Source organism: Octopus bimaculoides, chromosome 27 (genome assembly GCF_046866305.1).
Source record: "Octopus bimaculoides isolate indiv1 chromosome 27, ASM4686630v1, whole genome shotgun sequence".
In the NCBI taxonomy this organism is placed as follows: Eukaryota; Metazoa; Mollusca; class Cephalopoda; order Octopoda; family Octopodidae; genus Octopus; species Octopus bimaculoides.
The window spans coordinates 14750516-14771929 of record NC_142954.1 but is presented as its reverse complement, the minus strand read 5'-3'; the positions used below and the strand labels follow the sequence as shown (position 1 = coordinate 14771929).

Below are 21414 nucleotides of genomic sequence, written 5' to 3'. Positions count from 1 at the left end.
GTTTCAAAGGAGTGTCAGATAACAGCCTGTTTATGTAACCATGCACTCGTCAGAGAGGGCATTTATGGAAGTAAATAAGAGCACTAGGTTACATAATTGTCATCTAACACCCTGTGGAACCCCAAGAGCAAATTGGTAAGATTAGCAGTAATGGATATATAATATTGTACACGTTTGATTAATATATCCACTCTATTGACAAATACACAAGCACATTTTTTTTGGTTCATTGATTACACACACACATATATATATATGACAGTCATGTGCTTGAAACTCAGAGTACCAAGGATTCTGAATAGAACTGTTTTGATCTGTACATGTAACTCCTAACAAATGTGTTGAGTGCCTTCTTTCATTTGTCTACTCACTCGTGTATGTGTGTGTGTGTGTGTGTGTGTGTGTGTGTGTGTGTGTATATATATATATATATATATATATAGATATGTATGCGAATGAATGAATGTGTTAAGAAGGAAAAACGTACTCAACATCCAGAGTAGAGTTTGTATATTTTCTTACAGGCTAAGGCTCCTTGAATCAGGGTGGAACGTAGGGTGGTAATAGCATAGAGTGAAGGCAGTATGACAGGGTAGTGTTGGCGGGATGGGACCTGAAATGTCAGGGCTTTGAAGTGTCAGGCTGGAGATCTATATTGAGATCATGTGTGTGTGTGTGTGTGTGTTGAATGACAGCAAAGTGTAATTTTAGCTTTCTTCTCCACCCCTTATTTTAAACCAAATAGAGGTTGGTTACCCTAAAGGAGCAGATGTAGTAGTAGTAGTAGTAGTAGAAAGAAATGATTGTCAGATGATGGGTCATCTTTTTCTTCTTCTTCCTCCTCCTACTACGTTCACAATATGGAAGAGCACCGTTATGATTGATGATCATGATGGTGATGATAATGATGGTGGTGGTGGAGTGCAGACAATAAGAAAATAGTTGTAGAGATGATTCCAGCAAGAACTGAAGACAGACACAGAGTTTGGAAAATTTAAGAAAAGAAAAAAAAAAAAGAAAAGAAGTGTGGGGGTTGATAGGGCATAGAAGAACAGCCGGACAAAGTGGAAGGCTCTGACATTAAATCCTTTCATAGGCGGACGGACCTCGGCAACATCGGAAAGTGTAGGAACAGCCATCCTAGAATAAAGAAAATAGAGAAGGAGATGAGTATTGAGAGGAAGAGAGAGAGAGAGAGAGAGAGAAAAGACAAAACAGAAGGGAACAAATGAGAATGGAAAAGAACTGAGAGAGAGAGAGAGAGAGAGACACACACACACACATACACATCTAGACAGACAGACACACACACATCGAGACAGACAGACACACACATTACGTGAGAAGTAAATCAGAGAAAATAGCCAAGTCAGAAGTAACAGATGGCGTGGAGGGGGAGGGGAGGGGGTTAAACGAAGAGGTAGAGGGGTGGGTGGGACAGAGACTGGTAATGGTATTCGTTAAGCCCCACCCTCCGCCGCCACCCTTGCTCCACAACTAAATTTGGGGCACTAATGCTTTCTTTTATAGTTTTACTGGGTTCAGTCACTGGACTGTGGCCATGCTGGAGCACTGCCGTACATTGGTTTTGTGGAACAATTCAACCCCAGGACTTATCTTCTTTTTTTTTTTAAAGCTTAGTACTTATTCTATCAGTCTCTTTTGCCAAACTGCTAAGTCATGGGGATGCAAACACACCAACACTGGTTGTCAAGTGATGATGGGGCGACAAACGCAGACACGCATAGATATATACAAATTATATATATATATTTGAAAGAATGAGTAGAGATGGCTTTTTTTTGAGAGGACAATTTTTATTTTAATCTTACTAAGATTAAAATAAAAATTATCCCATCTCAGAATACGTGCTTAGGTCGATTCATTCAGCTAAACCTGTCAATGCAGTGCTCCAGCAAGGCCACAGTCTGATGATTAAAACAAGTCAAAGCTAAAAAAGGGATAAAATACAAGAATATTGTTACCTACCTTAACCAAAAGTGGGAAATCACTCCAAAATGTGTAGTGAGGGATAATCTCAACACCTTGAGCCCCGAGATAAAAATGCTTGAATGCAAATCCAGCAAGAAGATAGATTATAAAGGCAAGAAGGAAACTGAAAAAGCAGAAAAAAAAAAAAACATTAACTTCAGTTGTTTTCATACAAATCCACTTGAGGCCAGCCCAGCATCTATGATAAACTATTTTAACCCTTTTGATACCAACCTGGCTGAAACTGGCTCTGGCTCTGAGTACAAATATCTTGTTTTCATAAGTTCTAAATTAAAATCTTCCTCCAAACCTTAGTCACAATTTATGTTCCTAACACTAGCTTAATGATAACTAAGTTATTTTACTAAATTCTTTGCTATATTTAAAATTAATTCAAAGAAACACAAAGCATCTCAGAAGAAATATGGTAACAGAAGGGTTAAAATATATAATAGAGAAACAATTCTTAACCCTTTTCATGGCTGAAACAGCCTCTGGTTCTGTAGTACAAATGTCTTGTTTTCATAAGTTCTAAATTAAAATCTTCCACCAAACCTTAGTCACAATTTATGTTCCTAACACTAGATTCATGATAACTAAGATATTTTACTAAATTCTTTGTTATATTTAAAATTAATTGAAAGAAACACAGAGCATCTCAAAAGAAATACAGTAATGAAAGGGTTAAAACATATATAATAGAGAAACAATTCTTAACCCTTTTCATGGCTGAAGCAGCCTCTGGCTCTGTAGTACAAATGTCTTGTTTTCATAAGTTCTAAATTAAAATCTTCCACTAAACCTTAGTCACAATTCATGTTCCTAACACTAGCTTAAGGATTACTAAGTTATTTTACTAAATTCTTTGTTATATTTACAATTGAAAGAAACACAGAGCATCTCAACAGAAATAAGTAACAAATGGGTTAACATATATAATAGAGAAACAATTCTTAACCCTTTTGATACCAACCTGGTTGAAACTGTCCCTGGTTCTGTAGTACAAATGTCTTGTTTTCATAAGTTCTAAATTAAAATCTTCCACCAAACCTTAGTCACAATTTATGTTCCTAATACCAGCTTAATTATAACTAAGTTATTTTACTAAATTCTTTGTTATATTTAAATTGAAAGAAACATGGAACATCTCATAATGAATACAGTAACGAAAGGGTTAAAGTGATCATCATCATCATCAACATTTAATGTCTATTTTCCATGTTGGCATGAGTTGGACAGCTTGACAGGAATTGGAAAGGCAAGGAGCTGCACCAGGTCCCATAGTCTGTTTTAGTTTGGTTTCTATGGCTGGATGCCCTTCCTAATTCCAACCACTGTACAGAGTATACTGGGTGCTTTTGTATGTGGCACCTTGGTTTTTAGGATATCTTGGCCTTAGAATCTGAATCAAAAACCTTCCTGTTAATTCATGTCCTAAATACCATCTTAATGACAAAATTATTTTACCAAAAATAGGGGCAGGAGCGGCTGTGTAGTAAGAAGCTTGCTTCCCAACCACATGGTTCTGGGTTCAATCCCACTGCGTGGCACCTTGGGCAAATGTCTTCTACTATAGCCTCAGACTAACCAAAGCTTTGTGAGTGAATTTAGTAGACGGGAACTGAAAGAAGTCTGTCGTTCGTTCGTGTGTTTACATCCCCCGTAACTTATCGGTTTGGCAAAAGAGACCGAGAGAATAAGTACTAGGCTTATAAAGAATAAGTCCTGGGGTCGATTTGTTCGACTAAAGGTGGTGCTCCAGCATGGCTGCAGTCAAATGACAAACAAATAAAAGAGTAAAAGAATAAAATTCTTCATTATTTTCAAATTTATTTAAACCAAAGGGAGAGCATGTCAGCAGAAATATGGCAACAAAAGGGGCCAAATAGATCTCTGTTAGCAAAATATTCAATATACAGTTTTTCCATACATTATCCTGTGATACACAATTGTGAGGTTTCCTGGGGTCATTTGCTGCTTTGGGTCTTTCATTATCTGGCACCTTCATCCAGGAACCCATCCAGTGGGGTCTGATCAAACCCCAGTTTGTGTCCAGTTAGTACTATCCCTGGTGGCACTGCCCTTCCCAGGGCTCACACTCCCTGATCTACAGACACCTTGAAGGAACCTTCACAGCCAACCTGATGGCCTTCCACTGTCTGGCTTTTGTAATACAAAACAAGTTTGCGACATATTAGGTATCACAGGGACGGACAGGTTGAAGGCCCCCAGGTTAGCTGTGCAGGTTGCTTCACTGTGGCTGTGGATCAGAAAGTGCAAGCCCTGGAAGGAGAAGCTGTCACAACATAAAACACAAAGTATAAATTGACAAAAAAAAAACAAAAGACTATAAAAGTGGGTTCCACTTACAGAATGAGGAGTATTGAACCTGTACTTAGGGTGTGGTGGACTGGTTTACAGGCATATGGGGTGAGAAGATGAAATTTCTAGAAAGATTTGGGAAAAGAAAGAAAAAACAAATCAGTAAAAATGAAAAAAAAAATTTTCTATTTTGTTGGAAGGAAAAAAAAAAAAAAGAACCACAGAAAATGAAATATATTCATTCATTAACCAGAACATCCCTCTTAATGAAGATTATTGTCTGATCTTTCTTTAATCATACAGGGTGATCCAAAAGTAAGTTTACAGCTATCATGTAGGCACTGCAAATTTCTTTTAAAACATTTTATTACATTTAAATTTCTATCTTCCAAACTGAAAAGGGAGCTTGACAAAAATTAACTAAATTAGCATAGAATAATGGTTTTATATTATTTTATAATTAGGATCTAAACTGTTAATATATGAATGCAAAAGAGACAGTTGTATAACATTAAACCTACTTTTGGGCCACCCTGTATTTATTCCATCGTTATTTTCCAGACTCATTAAACTATTCCAGCCACCCTCCTTGTTTTAATGTACACTTTTCCACACTTGCATGGGTCTGACGAAATTCATTGAGGCAGGATTTCTATGGCCAGATGCCCTTCTTGTCACTAACTCTCTCCTGTTTCTAGCCAAGGTAATAGTATTTCCCTATAGCTGGACATATTTTCTAAGGAAGATTGGGAACAACACCACTTGTATAACAGTGATGCTCATTTACAACTACCATGTGATATCAAGACAAGGGTACACACAAACATACGTGTGTATGTGTGTGTGTTTGTACACCTAATACAGACTATGAAGATGCGTAGCTCAGTGGTTAAAGTGTCGGGCTCACAATCATGAGGTAGTGAGTTCGATTCCCTGACAGGGCTGTCTGTTATGTTCTTAAGCAAGACACTTTATTTCACGTCGCTCCAGTTCACTTAACTGTGTGATGTTACTTGTGCCAAGCTGTATCGGCCCCTTTTGCCTGCATGGAGAGGGGAGGCTGGTATGCATGGGTAACTGCTAGTCTTTTGTAAACAACCCTGCCTAGACTTGTGCCTTGGAGGGGAACTTTCTAGGTGCAATTCCATGGTCATTCATGACAGAAGGGAGTTCTTACTGTTTACCCTTTACACACTGTAAAGTGGTTGGTGGCAGAATGAGCTTCCAGCCATACAAACCATACTATAAAGCTCATGCTGAAGGTTGGCACAGCCCCGCAACTTACTGGATCCTGCCAAACCGTCCAACCCATGCCAGCATGGAAAACAGACATTAAATGATGATGAGGTGGATGTATTTCAGTTTCTGCCAACAAGATCAACTCTCAAGGCTTTGGTTGGTCTGAAGCTATTATCAGAAGACACTTGCCCAATGTGCCATAGAGTAGGATTGAAACCATGACCACAAGGATGCAAAGAAGATCCCTCACCAAACAGATTCTTGTCTGATGAGAATTTCTGGTGCTGATGGAAATCATTGCCACCGTTAGCACTTGGACAGATATTTTTGCATTGCATGTCTAAATCTGTTTCTGGTGACTGTTTAACCATCTTTTGGGATCAATCTGCCTGAGACCATCCATGGTGTTTGGATACAAACTGTTTTTAAATGATCTAAATTAAAACTGTCATCAAAATATATGTTAATTAATGTTACAAACGCCAGCTTAATAAGAACGTAGATATTTTGCTAATTTCTTCATTATTTTCAAAATTAATTAAAACAAACCTAATGCATTTTTTACAGTAGAAATATGGTAACAAAAGGGTAAAGATATTACAAACTTGTTACTGAACAAGTGGTGGTGGGGAGAGAAGAAAGAAAGAAAAGGGAGAAAGAGAGAGATATTTAGAAAGGGAAGTGATAGACAGACAGACAAACAACCGTCTAAAAATTTCAATAAATTAAGAAGGAACAAAACAAGCACCATCACTTACATAAGTAACAGAGACAAGGTTGCGAGCCATTTCTTTCATAAAAAATGTCTGCGTTTTGTCACAGAGCATGTGGACCTCAGAAATCCTGAAATAAAAAATAAAAAATAAATAAATGAACGAATCCCAAAAGGGACTGGATTAGTGACTCCTTGATCAGAAGTTCAAACCTTGCTCAAGTCAGTTTTGATAAAAAATATTTTACTACTTCAAACAAATTGAACTGCTTATAAGATTGTTCTTGTTCTTGTGGCCTGGCTGTTTTGTTTGTGTTACACCAAGGAAGGTAATAACTTGAATAGAGAATTATATATATATATATATATATATATATATATATATACCGGAGTAAGCACATGAAATGTGCAACAAGGTGGAAAAAAGAGTACTCAAATACCAGAGGTAGAGTAATATGCTTTATTTAAAAGCAGCTTTCTGCTGCTTTTAAATAAAGTATATATATATATATATATATTTGAAGGTTTGGAGGTGATGTACAGAAATTATATAGAAAAAAATTAAGGTACTCAGAAATCTGGATGTTTGTACATTTACAGATTTTTATTAATGTCACATATTAGATAAAGCGCTTTTCACCTAGTCGTGTAGGATTTTCAAATTTGAAAATCCTACACGACTAGGTGAAAAGCGCTTTAATATGTGACATTAATAAAAATCTGTAAATGTACAAACATCCAGATTTCTGAGTACCTTAATTTTTTTCTATATATATATATATATATATATATATATATTGAGAGAGAGAGAAAGAAAGAAGGGGAGACAAAGAGAATGAAAATAGTGGATTTGAGAGAGATAATAGAAAAACACAAGAGAAACAGAGAAAGGGAGGTCTATATTATTCTGAATTAGTGTGTTCAAATCAAAGGCACAAATCTTAGCAAAGAAGTGTGGATATTACACTTTTATCTTTTGTGTATTCTAGAGCAAAGGCTATGGCCATGCTATGACACTGTCATTATTATTATTATTATTATTATTATTATTATTATTATTAAAGTGGTGAGCTGGCAGAATCGTTAGCATGCTGAGCAAAGTGCTTAGTATTTCATCCATCTTTACATTCTGGGTTCAAATTCCGATAAGATTGATTTTGCCTTTCATCCTTTCGGAGTTGATAAAATAAACATCAGTTGAACAATGGGGGTTGATGTAATTGACCCATCCTCTCCCACCAAACTGTTGCCTTTGTGACAAAATGTGAAACCATTATTATTATTATTATTGTTTTGCTACTAGGTCTAAATGCTTATTGGTATTATGAGAGTAAGCAGATACATTCACTGACAGAGGGGAAAGTAGATATTCAAATAGGCTGATTTACACTGGAATTTCCACAGTCCCCACTAGTTTATATCAACCCTGTCATGTCGTGTTCCCAGATTCCCACTAAAATGGTAAGGAACAACAGACATAGAGAAAGATAAAAGACTAAAAATTAAACCACCAATCACATTGGAGCTTTGTGTTGTTTACTTTTGTTTTCAATTGAAAAAAAAAAAAAAAAACCAATATTGCAATGAAAAGAGCATGTGATGAACCCAGCACTTTGTCTAGCAAGGCCTAGACTCTTTGGAAGTTGAGGAAATTATTGAGGATATCCTTCGGACAAAAAGTTTATTTATGCTGGCAATGAGAATCACTCAAACAATCAAAATGGTGAAAATGATGAGGAAAGAAGCGACTCGGGTGAATGTGGTATTTGAGAGAAATAAGCTGATTATTGTTATTCTCCTGAATATCTTTGTGATTCCATCCATTAGTTTGCCTGCAATTGTTACTCCTGAGTTGTCTATGCAACTGTTCCTTTGTTTGCCTAACAAATATGGTAATTAAGAGAAAGGCCTATTATTGTTCTTCTCCTGAATTTTTTTTCTGATTCTATCCATTAGTTTGCCTGCAGTCAGTACTCTTGAGTTGTGTATGCAACTGTCTATTTTTTGTGTTTAGCTCAAGAGCCCAAGTGGGGGGTAAAGTTAGACACAGGTCTGAGAGGCCAAATATTCCACAAACATTTGTAATCTTTACCATAACTCTAGTTCAAAGTCAGCAGGCCACTGGCTGGCTTTTCAAACTGCAAGTGTGAACAGTCTTGCATGTGCCTGAGTACAAGTTATCTAAAACAACACAAACCAATATATAATTTTATTTGTGCAGCAGCATCAGCGCTGCCACCGCTGCCGCTGCCACCACACCAATACTTTGATACTTACCTAGTTATGTTTTTAATAATTCCATTGTTAGTAGTTATGTTACTGTACTGGTAGTGTATATAGATGCCGCCTTCATCATTTGTGTCCCCTTTAAACGCTGCAGTACTCTGCTCTCCTAGAACCCGGCAGTCGTCAGTTGACAGGCTAAGCTGACAAAAGAAAGCAAAAAGTCAAAACAGTTTCAACTTTTCAATCAAATAAAAGGGGAAGAAAAGGTGAGATAGTCATGGCTGGAATGCCTTAGAACATAGATACGACCTGGGTTTAACAGTAACCTTGTCCATGGCTAATAATCACTACCACCATCTTTATCATTTCTTCCCCCCCACCACCTCTAACATTCCCCCTCGTCACTAACGCTGTGAGGTGGTCACAGTGCTAGTTTGATTATATTTGATTATTTGATTATATTGTGTAAAAGTTGTATATTTGATTGAACCTGTGATTTCGAGGGTTTATTGGTCGGTGGGCGCCGAAATCCCTTTCATTTGTATCATCTTTGTAAATTTCATCTCATCTCATCATTGTCCTTGTCCAGCCCACACGCTACTCTTTGTAATGCCGTCATAGCAAATTCAATGAAATAAACTAGCTCAGGAGAGATCAGTTTTGGTATGGTTTTTCGCTGCTGTTTGCCCTTCCTAACACAAACCACTCTGCAGAGTAAACTCAATGCTTTTTACATGGCACTAGGTTAGTTTTTGGCATGATTTTTACAGCTGAATGCCCTTCCAAACACCAACCACTTTACAGGGTGGACTGGATACTTTTTATGTGGCACCAGAACTGACAAGGTCATCCAGCAACTTGCAAGACAAGGATTCTTTGAGAGGGGAGGTAGTGGAGGAGGGGAAGTATATAATAGAAAAATAGGCAATACTTACAGCTAAGTCTTTGATTTTAGCACATTCTCCATTGTTAACGGTTGCTTTGAATGGCTTACAAGGGTTGTATTCATATTTATCAGAACTTTCAACATATGTGAAGCTGAATAAATAATTAGGGAAAAAGAAAAAGAATCATTACAAAAATGACAAATATGTATACACACATTATATCTCTCTCCCTCTCTCTCTCTCTATGTATATATACACACACACACATGCACACTAGCAATGATACGTGGCATTGCCTGTGTCACATGGAATTGAAGAATTAAACTTTTCTTTTACATTTTCTCTAATGAACAGGAATACCTATGATTCAAATTTCATCAAAATTGCAGATGAAGAATTTTAATGAGGGTATCAATCACGGTACCAATGCTGGTACCAATCACAGTCAAATGGTGCTTTTTACGTGCCACCGGCATGGAAGCCCAAACAGCTGCTCTGGCAGTGATCCCGCTCGGATGGTGCTGTTAGCGCTCCACTGGCACGGGTACCAGTCATCTAATTTGGTTCAATTTAGATTTCACTTGTCCCAACAGGTCTTCACAAGCAGAGTTTAGTGTCCAATGAAGGAAGGTTGGCATGGGTGTCAGTCGTCGAATTTGGTTTGATTTCAATTTCACTTGCCTCAACAGGTCTTCGCAAGCAGGGTTTTGTGTCCAAAGAAGGAAAGGTACGCATAAGTGTAATAATAATAATAATCCTTTCTACTATAGGCACAAAACCTGAAATTTTGGTGGGAGGGAATAGTTGATTACATCAACCCCAGTGTTTCAGTGGTACTTAATTTATTGATCCCCACAAAAGGATGAAAGATAAAGTCAACCTCGGTGGAATTTGAACTCAGAACGTAGCAATGGGCAAAATACTGCTAAGCATTTCGTCCAGCTCACCACCATAATAATAATAATAATAATTTTGGGGGAGGGGATGAGTCAATTACATCGACCCCAGTGCTTGACTGGTACTTATAATAGTAAGTATAATAATAAGTGTAGACATGACAAAGTAGCCCAAAACCTCCACTGGCTACTATGCCGTAAGTATGGATATGAGGTTAGAGGTGCTTGGTACCAACATACACTGGAAAAGGTAATGGACAAAAAGGGGAAGGCAAAAATCCTCTGGGACTTTGACTTCCAGACAGACAAGAGATTAGAACTCCGAAGGCTGGATATAGTAACCTTTAGGAGGAACAAACAAGAGTGCCTTTATAATAACCAACGTAGCCAAATAATCGACATAACAGTGCCAGGAGACCATATGAAAGAAAAAGTTGATAAATATCCCTATTGTCATCAGAGCATTGGGTTCAATGCCAGTCAAGCTGAAAAAACATCTGAAAACCTTAGAGATACCCTACAATCTAGATGTATTGCAAAAGTCAGCATCACTTGGAGCTGTATGCATATTGCATAAAGTAGTCTGTCTGAGGTCCCTGTTGTGACTTGACAAACAGTACAAACCCTCAGCAGATACAATATGATAATAATAATAATGATGATAATAATAATAATAATAATAGTTGTCAAAGATCATGAAGAAAAAAAATGCTTTCTAATTGATGTATCAATACCAGCAGATGACAACGTTTCTCTAAAAGAAACGGAAAAACTTTCAAAATACAAAGACCTGGAAATAGAGATAACTCGAATGTGGAATCTAAAAACAGAAACAATTCCTATCATAGTAGGTGCCTTAGGTATAATAAAAAAATATTCAGACAAATACATAGCAAAAACACCAGGACTTACAAATATATATAACATACAGAAAATTGCACTACTGGGTACTGCACACATTCTACGCAAAACACTTTCAATACAGTAAACATAAGAGCACCACAGCAAACCACAGCACATACCCAAGGCGCACAGAGCTGCGCTCGGTAGTGAAGTGAAAGCACGTTATAAAAATAAAACTACTGAATAATAATAATAATAATGATGATAGACCTTTTGAGCGGGATGAGCTACTCGACCTGAAGAAAATTCTAACTGGGCTCCATCTACAAGGTCATGCACTGTTTATCTTGATATGAGATCACCATGTCGCGCACATATGGTTGTGATGCATGTGCCTGGTGTACCCTTATCAGACAGGTAGTCATGATGCGTATACTGGGCTTCATATATTTTACCCCAGTGTCACTTTGATGGCATGCACTGCTCTCTCACTCAATAATAATAATAATAATTATAACTTAGATCACTTTAAAACAGTAAGTTTGTGTCATAGAACCAGGGGCAGTCTGAGGTGGGTTGGTATTAAAAGGGGTTAAGAATGACTAAGAGTTGTGTGACTAATTAGAAATAGCAGCCAACTCATTCTCATGTCCTGTTGTGCTGTGTTTAAAAATAAGAGGGATCTATTTTAAAACGGGGGCCACAGTTTTCATTAATGTTTTATGTAGTGTTTTTGGTACCGAAAGACTTTCAAACTTCGTATACTTATCTATTTTGTGTTATAGAACAGAAAAATATTTTTGTATTCGAATTTATTTCATGTAAAAAATTGTCTTATTTCGATAATTTCAACCAATCACTGACAAGTATTCAGTTGTTTAAGAAAATACTGTGGCCCCCGTTTTAAAATAGATCCAATAAGAGAGAGACACACACAGCGTAGTTTAGCTTTAAAATAAAAAATATTTTAAAAAATGTTTTAAATGCTCGATTGGTAAGGTGATTACTGTCCTGATAGAGGTGGGTAATAATAGTAATAGTCATGACATTAGCAGTAATCGTTATAACAACAATAATCCTGTCTGTAAAATAATAATGATTAGTAATGTGTGAGGGTAGAAATAATTGCAATGAGATGGGAGGGGAAGGGTGGGCTTCACAACTCCTACAACCACTTAATAAGGAAGGGATATGTAGGTGGAAGGAGAGGATGAGGTGGGGGAAGAGGTTCACCAGAGGTTAGGGCAACCATAGTAACACGATTTCAACATGTGACCACTAAGACAAAAGAACAAAAGATGAATGAAGGCATGTGACAGCAACCACCTCTGTCACCGTCACCAATTGTCAAAATGTGTGTGAGAGAGGGAGAGAAAGAGAGAGAGAGAGAGAGAGAGAGAGAGAGAGAGTAGCAACCATTTACACTTTAAATTGAGTGAGTGCTGACATGGATACCTGACCTGCTAAAAATAGCAGCCAAATCTCCTTTAACTTTTTAACATTCAGATTACTCTGGTAAATGTAATGCCTATTTTATTCTATTACTTGTTTGTTATTTGATTGCGTCAACGCTGGAGCACCACCTCACAAGTTTTGTTTTCAGTCAAAGAAATTGACCCCAGGACTTATTCTTTGTAAGCCTAGTACTTATTTTATCAGTAACTTTTACTGAACTGCTAAGTTACGGGGGACATAAACACACCAACATCGGTTGTCAAGCGATGGTGGAGTGGGGACAAACACAGACATATAAATATATATATATACTGAAAGAAGCTCGTCTCACACACACACACACACATATAGAGGCAGGGGGCCCCCAAAAAGGGTCACAGAGAGTAGCGTCCCTGCCTTCCTGAGCTATTTTTTCATATTTCTTAAAAATCTTGGTAGAGGCCTTGGTCTCAGGACCACTCATGTCTAGAAACTGAGGTTGGGGGGTAAGCAAGGGCATGCTCCCCATAGAAAATCCAGCTCCAAAAAAGCCTCATGATAGCAAGGGAGAATGGGTACCAGCCAGCCCAAAGGTTGGGGTGGGCTGCACCTGCTAACCTTGGTTGCTATAGTATTTGAAGTAGATCCGGCCACCCCTGTTAACGGGAACAAAACCTGGATTTAAAACACTGGATGATGATGATGGTGGTGATGATGATGATATATATATATATATATATATATATATACGTTGGGCTTCTTTCAGTTTCCGTCTACCAAACCCACTCACAAGGTATTGGTCGGCCTGGGGCTATAGTAGAAGACACTTGTGCAAGGTGCCACGCAGTGGGACTGAACCCAGAACCATGTTGTTGGAAAGCAAGCTTCTTATCACACAGCTTTGCATATTTTGACTTAATCATGCATTATTTCATGGCTTTGAGATTCTGATGATGCAATTGCTTATCTTAAGAATAGCATTGTCAGGAAGGTGTGAGAGGCTGGATCTGGCCAGTTTAAACATAAAATAGATAGAATAATTGGACCAAATGTGGCTGGTTTAAATGCCAAAGGGTTAAATAACACACCTTGCCATCTTAAAGAAAAAAAAAAAAAAAACACAAGTGGGGCAACACAGACCCAGAAATATTGAAGCGGTGATGCTCACGACAGGGACGCTTTTATTCATCGATAGGTCTACTCGATCAGAATTGACCTATGGCTAAATAACAACAAATACAGATAGTTGTCTGTATAGTTGTTATGTTGTTTAACCTTAAAACAGCCCCGATTCAGTCATTTCAGTTGTGACCACCCTGTCTTTCCCTGTGTCCTTGGCACTGTGTTCCTGGGACCCCATTTATCCATGTCTCCATCTTCTCCTTATCAGATAGCAAAGTCTGAGTGGAGAGAGATTTGGCTGTTATGACTAGCATGTCAAGAAGCCATGTAGTGGCTTCTTTGTGTAAGAGAGGTGGGGGAATGTGTGCATGTGTGTGTGTGTGCAGTATGGATTTCCTTTTAAAGCAGGGTTGATTGATCTATATCATGAACTGGAGCAAAAAATATCCAGTCTGACCCATGTGAACATTGCTAAGTGCATATTAAAACAACAATAACTTAGTGGTTTGACAAATAGATATCAATAAAATAATTGCCAGCCTTAAAAATAGCTACAGCGGTTGATATGATCACCCAACCAACTGAAAGCAATGCTCCAGCATGACTGCAGTACAATGATTGAAATCAATGAACAATATATAGGAATTACACCAATTTTAATTTACTGATGCAATAATTTAATAATCAATAGGATTGTTGACTTCAAAAATTAAAATTTTCAAGCAGCAAGTAATTTGAAATAAATATTTATATACCTCTATCTCTCCATATCTATCAGTGTGCAGAGCAGAAAAATACAATAGCCAGCTAATTGTAGCCTAATGTGGTAACCCATTTTAAAGCCGTATAATTGAAAATTTCATAAATGGAATTTCCATTTTATTAGAACATTTAAAAACAAAGAAACAGGAGAGAAGAGAAAAGAAAGTTTCCAACTTCCATTTTTCATTCAGAATAATTAAGTCAGCCTGACACTGCAATACACACACGGAACTTGCTCAAGGTGAGCTACACCGTTAGGGCTTAACTGTGGTGGGTGTATCGGTCTTGGTGATAGTTCTGTTACGAGGATATATATATATATACTCTGCAACTTGTGTTATAGATTACTATTAATATAGCCACCCGACAAAAAACACCCTGGACCAGGTTAGACATAACTGTTTACTGGGCCCCTTAGCATTGATATAAATAGAGTTAACATATAGAGTGTGAACTCCTCAGAGCTCCGGGCCCTCGGGTAGTACCCGAGTGATTGACACTCAGTCTGCCCCTGCCCTGTACACTCTAAGGAGTGGTTGGCATTAGGACACACACACACACGTGTAACTACAACAGTATTGTTTGTTCTAAGAAAACATCCACTCCTAAGTGGGGACAAATATATATATATATATATATATATATATATATATATATATATATATATATACTATGGGCTTTTATCAGTTTCCATCTACCAAATCCAATCACAAGGCTTTGGTTAGCCTAAGGCTATAGTAAAAGACACCTACCCAAGGTGCCATGCAGTGGAACTGAACCTGGAACCATGTAGTTGGTAAGCAAACTTACCACACATCCACACCTACGCCTAGAAGTTTAATTCCTGTTCCATAAGCATATTGCCATGTTGAGACATTTAGTTGTGGTCACTTTGAATATATTCTAACTTAATCCAGTATTTATTGAGTGGTGTTTTGATAGATGTTGGCTCAGTTGTAAACCTGTAGTGAGGTCTTAACCATCCATAAGCATGTGCTTAAGTACTATCTCTCTCTCTCTCTCTCACACACACACACACACACACATGTATACACATGCATAGACATACACACATATGCATGAGACATAGACATACACAGACACATACATACAGAGATGCTGACACCCCCCACACACATGTATACACATGCATAGACATACACACATGTGCATAGATAAATAGACACATACAGAGGTACAAACACCCACACACATATATATACATACATACACCCCACAGACACTCACACACACATATATACACCCACACGCACACCCATGAACAGAGACTAAATGGAAGAGGCATATAGGCAACAAGAGACAATGTCATGCAATGGCGTTATTGCTTTGTTCAATGCCATATTAACTTAATTGTAATAACCACCAACTCCAGCATCTGACACACACACACACAGCAGACTGTTAAAGCCTAATCTAATAACATTAAGAAACTCTGAGAGGTGATGTTGGGGTTGAAGGTGGGTAAATATGGACAGTTCTGTTAACCCACATATTAACCATTTGTGGAAGACGAAAAGACAGCTGTGTTATATCTGGACATGTCTCAATGTGCACGCATGTATAGTGGATGTCTTTGAGGGTGTGTGGCTTAGTGGTTAGGGTGTTGCAGTCATGATCATAGGATTGTGGTTTCAATTCGTAGACTAGGCGATGGGTTGTGCTCTTGAGCAAAACACTTCTTTTCACACAGCTCCAGTTCACTTAGCCGGCAAAAGTGAGTAATCCTACAATGGCATCCTACCCAGGGGAGAAACATATACACCACAGATCCTAGGAAACTGGTCTTATGAGCCAATGGTTTGGAAAGGACCTTTAATCCCCTTTTTAATAAGGAACACAGGTGTGTATTCACATGCATACATACTGTATGTATGATGCTACGCAGCTCATGTCAGTCTGGAAAGAGCAGACCTATTCTTTAATTCTTTTACTTGTTTCAGTCATTTGACTGTGGCCATGCTGGAGCACCACCTTAATGGGTTATGGTTGAAGAACTCAACCCCAAGACATTCTTTGTAAGACTAGTACTTATTCTATCAGTCTCTTTTGCCAAACCACTAAGTTATGGGGACATAAATATACAGCAATGGTTGTCAAGTGATGACAGGGGGACAAACACAAGCACACACACACACACACACACACAGGGTGCAATGGGTAAATTGTTGCCATTCTATATTTTTAATTTTACGCAGGCACATTGCTGGTTTTTGATTTTGTCAACTACATAGTATAGTAGGGTCAGTAGGGTACCATCTGTGAGAAAAACAGCACCACGATGCAATTCACTCTACCAGTAATTTGGAAATGACATGCTGTACTACTTGGCATTCACGCCAGAAGCTCCTATGCACATATATATATATATATATATATATATATGATAGGCTTCTTTCAGTTTCTGTCTACCAAATTCATGCACAAAGCTTTGGTTGGCCCGAGGTTATAGAAGACAGTTGCTCAAGGAGTCATGTAGTGGGACTGAACCCGTGGGACCATATATCGGAATTTTATGTGTAGAATACAAAAGTGGAGTAAATGGATCATCAAATAATTCACACAAGCTCATTAAAGCGAGAATTGTATGAATTATTCGATCCTCACCGTTCCAAATTTCCACACACCTTACCCATCAAATTCCGACATAATTGTAATGTAAGTCATTAGAAATATGTTTGTAGAAAATTTTATTTAAAAAATACCAAGTGTACAAAAATTTATGAGGAAACAAAGTCAAGAAGTGTGAATTATCCGAAACCCCTATCTGCCACCCATCCTTCTGAAAAAAATTTTTTTTCTTAGAACAAATTCCAGTGTAACCCAAAATATATATCTACAATGTATCTCTTGGAAAATTTCATTTAAAGAAATATATGCATTTCTCAGTAAACTTATGCAGAAACAAAATCAGGGGATGGGTACAAAGTGCTGAATTTTGAGATGATTACGGCTAAAAGAAATTTCAAGATAGTATCGGGGATATGGGTGTGTGTGGGGTGCATATTGACAGACCAACACAAGTGTATCCCCCTCTGACTTTGTTTCTTCATAACTTTCAGAAAAATGGATATTTTTTAATTTTAGTTTCCGATTATATCAGAGTTTATTATGAAAAAATTTTTTTCCGAGACTTAGGAGAGAAGTTTTGAAAAATTCTAACAAGTCAGATTCGTTTCCTCATAATTTTCAGAAAAATGGGTACCTTTTTCTTTCATTGAAATTTTCTGAAAATATCTTTCAGGGCCTGTAGAGTAGAATTTAAATGTCGGTGGGGGAAAAAAAAAAAAGAAAATATGGTGAGCACGTACACATACATACATACTGACATATATCACGCACTTCGAAATTTCAAGTTTCATTTTGTAGATATACGTCACGAGTATCATTATGTAGGCGTGCACGCCCAGCAATTATTTTTTTTCTTATATCAAATTCGGTGAATGTTTCGTTTGGTTACATTAAAAAATAAATAAATCCAAATTAAGGGGGAGGTAAGTCAACTTTTTACACAACAGAAACAGGGGCGAAATAGGACTTCTCTCAAAAAATGAATGGTAACAAAAAGTTCTGCTCCTTTTACAACACTTGCAGTGCCATAATTTTCCATCAGTAACGTCACCACACATAGCAAGGCCACATGGTGAATTACAATTTCCACAGGTGTACATATTCATAATTAGTCGACGCCATGCCAACCACTGAAGAATGTTGTCTCTAGCTTTTCCTAACTGAATGATTGGCCACGATTCCTCTCGTCCCTTTACTTCTTTTACCACTTATCACCCCCTTAATTTTTATTTACTTTTTAAATCTAACCAAACTGAACAATTACCTTAAACTCCAATATAGTCGGAATCTACACCATCTGAAAAGTATTTGTAGGAAATTTCATTAAAAAATACCCATTTTTCTGATGGTTATGACTAAACAAATTGGGAGTAAACACTTCAGTAGAAATATACGTATGTGAGTGTATGTGTGTGTGTGTATGAATGTGCGTATATGTATATGCTTATCTGTATGTGATGACTAAACAATAAACAACTATATATTGCTTAATCATGATGAGAAGAAGCGTTTTGACGATGGACATTAATGAAACAGAAATTAGGCCAGCGTTATGGTTTTAAGTGTGTTGATACGGAGACAGAAGAGCGAAAGTGTTAATCCAGCAAAGAACTATGTTTATGCGTTTAAGGATAACTTACTTTCACTATTTTACGATAGTAAACTGCATATTAACACACACACACACTTTATATATATACGTGCGTAAATTGTCTAAGAATCGATAAGTCAGGAAAAAGATGCACTCGTATATATACCAATAGAGTGGGGATATTATCCGAAGCAGTGGGTCTAAAAATATTGGTTGCCAGGAGATTAAGGGAGCCCACCCGCAACTACAATGCTATCATTTAATTTTCGTTTTTGTTAAAAGTATTCTTTTCAACTGTCTACAAACACAGCCAGGCTGAAATAATTAATGCATTCTTCCAGGAGTGAATAAAAAATTCTCAAACTTGAGGTGATGGGTCCCTTAGATACTAACATGGGCCCGCTTGCCATTGGGCAAGCTGACAACCTGGCCAGTCCACCACTGATCCGAAGTGTACAGTATTATATATCCATCATGACTGATCTTAACAATCGACTTCGTACTAGAGGTACAATGGAGTGTTATGTAACAATATGATTATATAACCTTACGCTCATCAGAGGTACGATTAGTAAGATCATCCGTGATGGATATACTAGCAAACACACTTGTCCTTTGGACGGTTGAACATAAATATTAAAAAAAAAAATGTGAAAACAACTAAAAAATAGTCTGTAATGCAAATATACAATATAAATTTAAGAAGTATGGAAAACAGTTGAAATAAATAGACAAAATCCTTTCACTTTTATAATATTCTCTAACCAAAATCCCCAAACAATATATACCAATACACATAAAAAAAATAGAAAGTAATAATACACAATTACAACATAAATAAATATTAAATTTTTTTTAAATGCCATTATATACGACTATAGAGATTAAAAAAGTATGGAAGATCTTCCAAACAAAAAATTACGTACAAACAACAAATTAGAGAAAAACCCATGTAAACCACTGTTTTTCCTGGTTTGTCCATTTACACAGGAGCTCTGAGCAAAAGGTTATATGTCCTCGGGACATAAGTAACGCGTGTAAAGTTTGGTGAAAATTAGTTGAAAATTGTGGAAATGTATGCGTTAGTCATTACACACACACACATACTGTGTAGACTAGCAAACGCACCCATCCTTTGATGGTTTAAGTTGCTTTGGCGGTAAGTTTACAAGTGATGCAAAGTAGAGCTACTGAAGTGTTTTGGACGTAGATTACGGATAATGATTACAAAATATAGTTATCTTCACTCTTCGCTGAACCCACACAACAGTTTTATGGTAATGAAACCAGGATTTCATTACACCTGAAGAATTTCAGTATTAGTCTTATTATTAGATAGTGTTGATAGCTCAGAGCTTGATTCAGTGCTGCATTGGAAATATCTCATCTTTCTACTCTGGCAGGCCCTTATATATATATATATATATATATATATATACATATATAACGGCAAAGATTTATTGCAACAATATGTTCTAAGATGTGAAAGATGGAAGAAGAACAATGATCGAGTTGTAGAAAAATATCTATTTACCATTACTTTTAATATATGCCATATCATGGCGGGTGTCCTGAGGAAATTTCGAACCTGGGTTCTCATTCCTAAGGTATTTTCCGATTGTGCTCTTAACCCCAAGATTCTGAGTTCAATTCCAGGCAGTAACCTGAACAATAATAATAACAAGAATAATAGCATCAAAAAATACCTTAGGAATGAGAACCCAGGTTTGAAATTTCCCCAGGACACTTGAAAAAGGCTGGAGGGTATATCAGCCGAAACGTTGTGTTAACAACAAACAAGATGAGGACAAATATCCGTCAAATGTAAATAAATAATGTATTTCGTTTTTGGATTTGGTTTGCAAGATTCTTTATGTGAGTTCGTGTGTTGAAGCATATTCTGTTGTGTCTGGGGAGAGTCATTCTCTTTTGGTGCCTTATAATTTAATACACTCACCAGTAAAATTTCCACTTATTTCTTTTTTATTTTTCTAAACTTTTTGTTGCGTCTTGTAACCTTTTCAATAGTATGGTTTCAGTCGTAAAACTGTGGCGATGCTGTTACATCGCCATAACTTATTTTCTATCGTGTTTTTTTTGGCAAGAAGTTGATTTACGATTGGGTTTGCAGCAGCTGATCTTCCCTGAGTATATCCTTGAATGCTCAGCTGGTCTGGTATCTTTGTCAGGAGTTTATCCAAAGCTCTTTCTTTGTCAATGTTTCAAAAGAAGTTCCTTTTATATTTCTGATTTCTTTAAATAAGCAGTTGAACAGCTGAAGTTTCAGGCCTATCGCCAGACTGGGGGGTCATCGTTTCGTTTAACATCCGCTTTCCATGCTAGCATGGTTTGGACGATTTGACTGAGGACTGGCGAACCAGATGGCTGCACCAGGCTCCAATCTGATCTGGCAGAGTTTCTACAGCTGGATGCCCTTCCTAATGCCAACCACTCCAAGAGTGTAGTGGGTGCTTTTACGTGCCACCGGCATAAGGGCCAGTCAGACGGTACTGGCAACGGCTATGCTCAGGTGGTGTTTTTTACGTGCCACCTGCACAGGAGCCAGTCCAGCGGCACTGGCTACGACCTCAGAATATTCTAGGTGGGCACTAATTTGTAATAATGTTAATGTTGAGTAAAACTGATGATTCACCAATGAATAGTGAGGGGACAGTGTTGTCCAGTGCAGCCCCACATAGTGACAGGAATATGAAATAATAGTTTTTGTTTGTGATTTCAAAGTTGATTTGGAAGCTGACAGTATCTGCTAGTTCATAAATTCCAGCAATATTTTGAGGC

At 37.4% G+C, this 21414-nt stretch overlaps 1 protein-coding gene across 1 annotated transcript in view; it reads right to left on the bottom strand.

Annotated features, from left to right (window-relative positions):
• Nucleotides 1-382: 382 nt before the first annotated feature.
• The window catches only part of LOC106873057 (uncharacterized), a 30668-nt gene continuing 9636 nt past the window's right edge, over nucleotides 383-21414 (bottom strand). The window contains exons 2-7 of the mRNA XM_089343459.1: nucleotides 9427-9529; nucleotides 8543-8691; nucleotides 6312-6396; nucleotides 4363-4439; nucleotides 1990-2116; nucleotides 383-1140 (exon numbers count right to left, since the gene is read on the bottom strand). Coding sequence (XP_089199585.1) covers nucleotides 1081-1140; nucleotides 1990-2116; nucleotides 4363-4439; nucleotides 6312-6396; nucleotides 8543-8691; nucleotides 9427-9529 — 601 coding nt within the window. The 3' untranslated portion in view covers nucleotides 383-1080. The remainder of the gene's footprint in view (nucleotides 1141-1989; nucleotides 2117-4362; nucleotides 4440-6311; nucleotides 6397-8542; nucleotides 8692-9426; nucleotides 9530-21414) is intronic.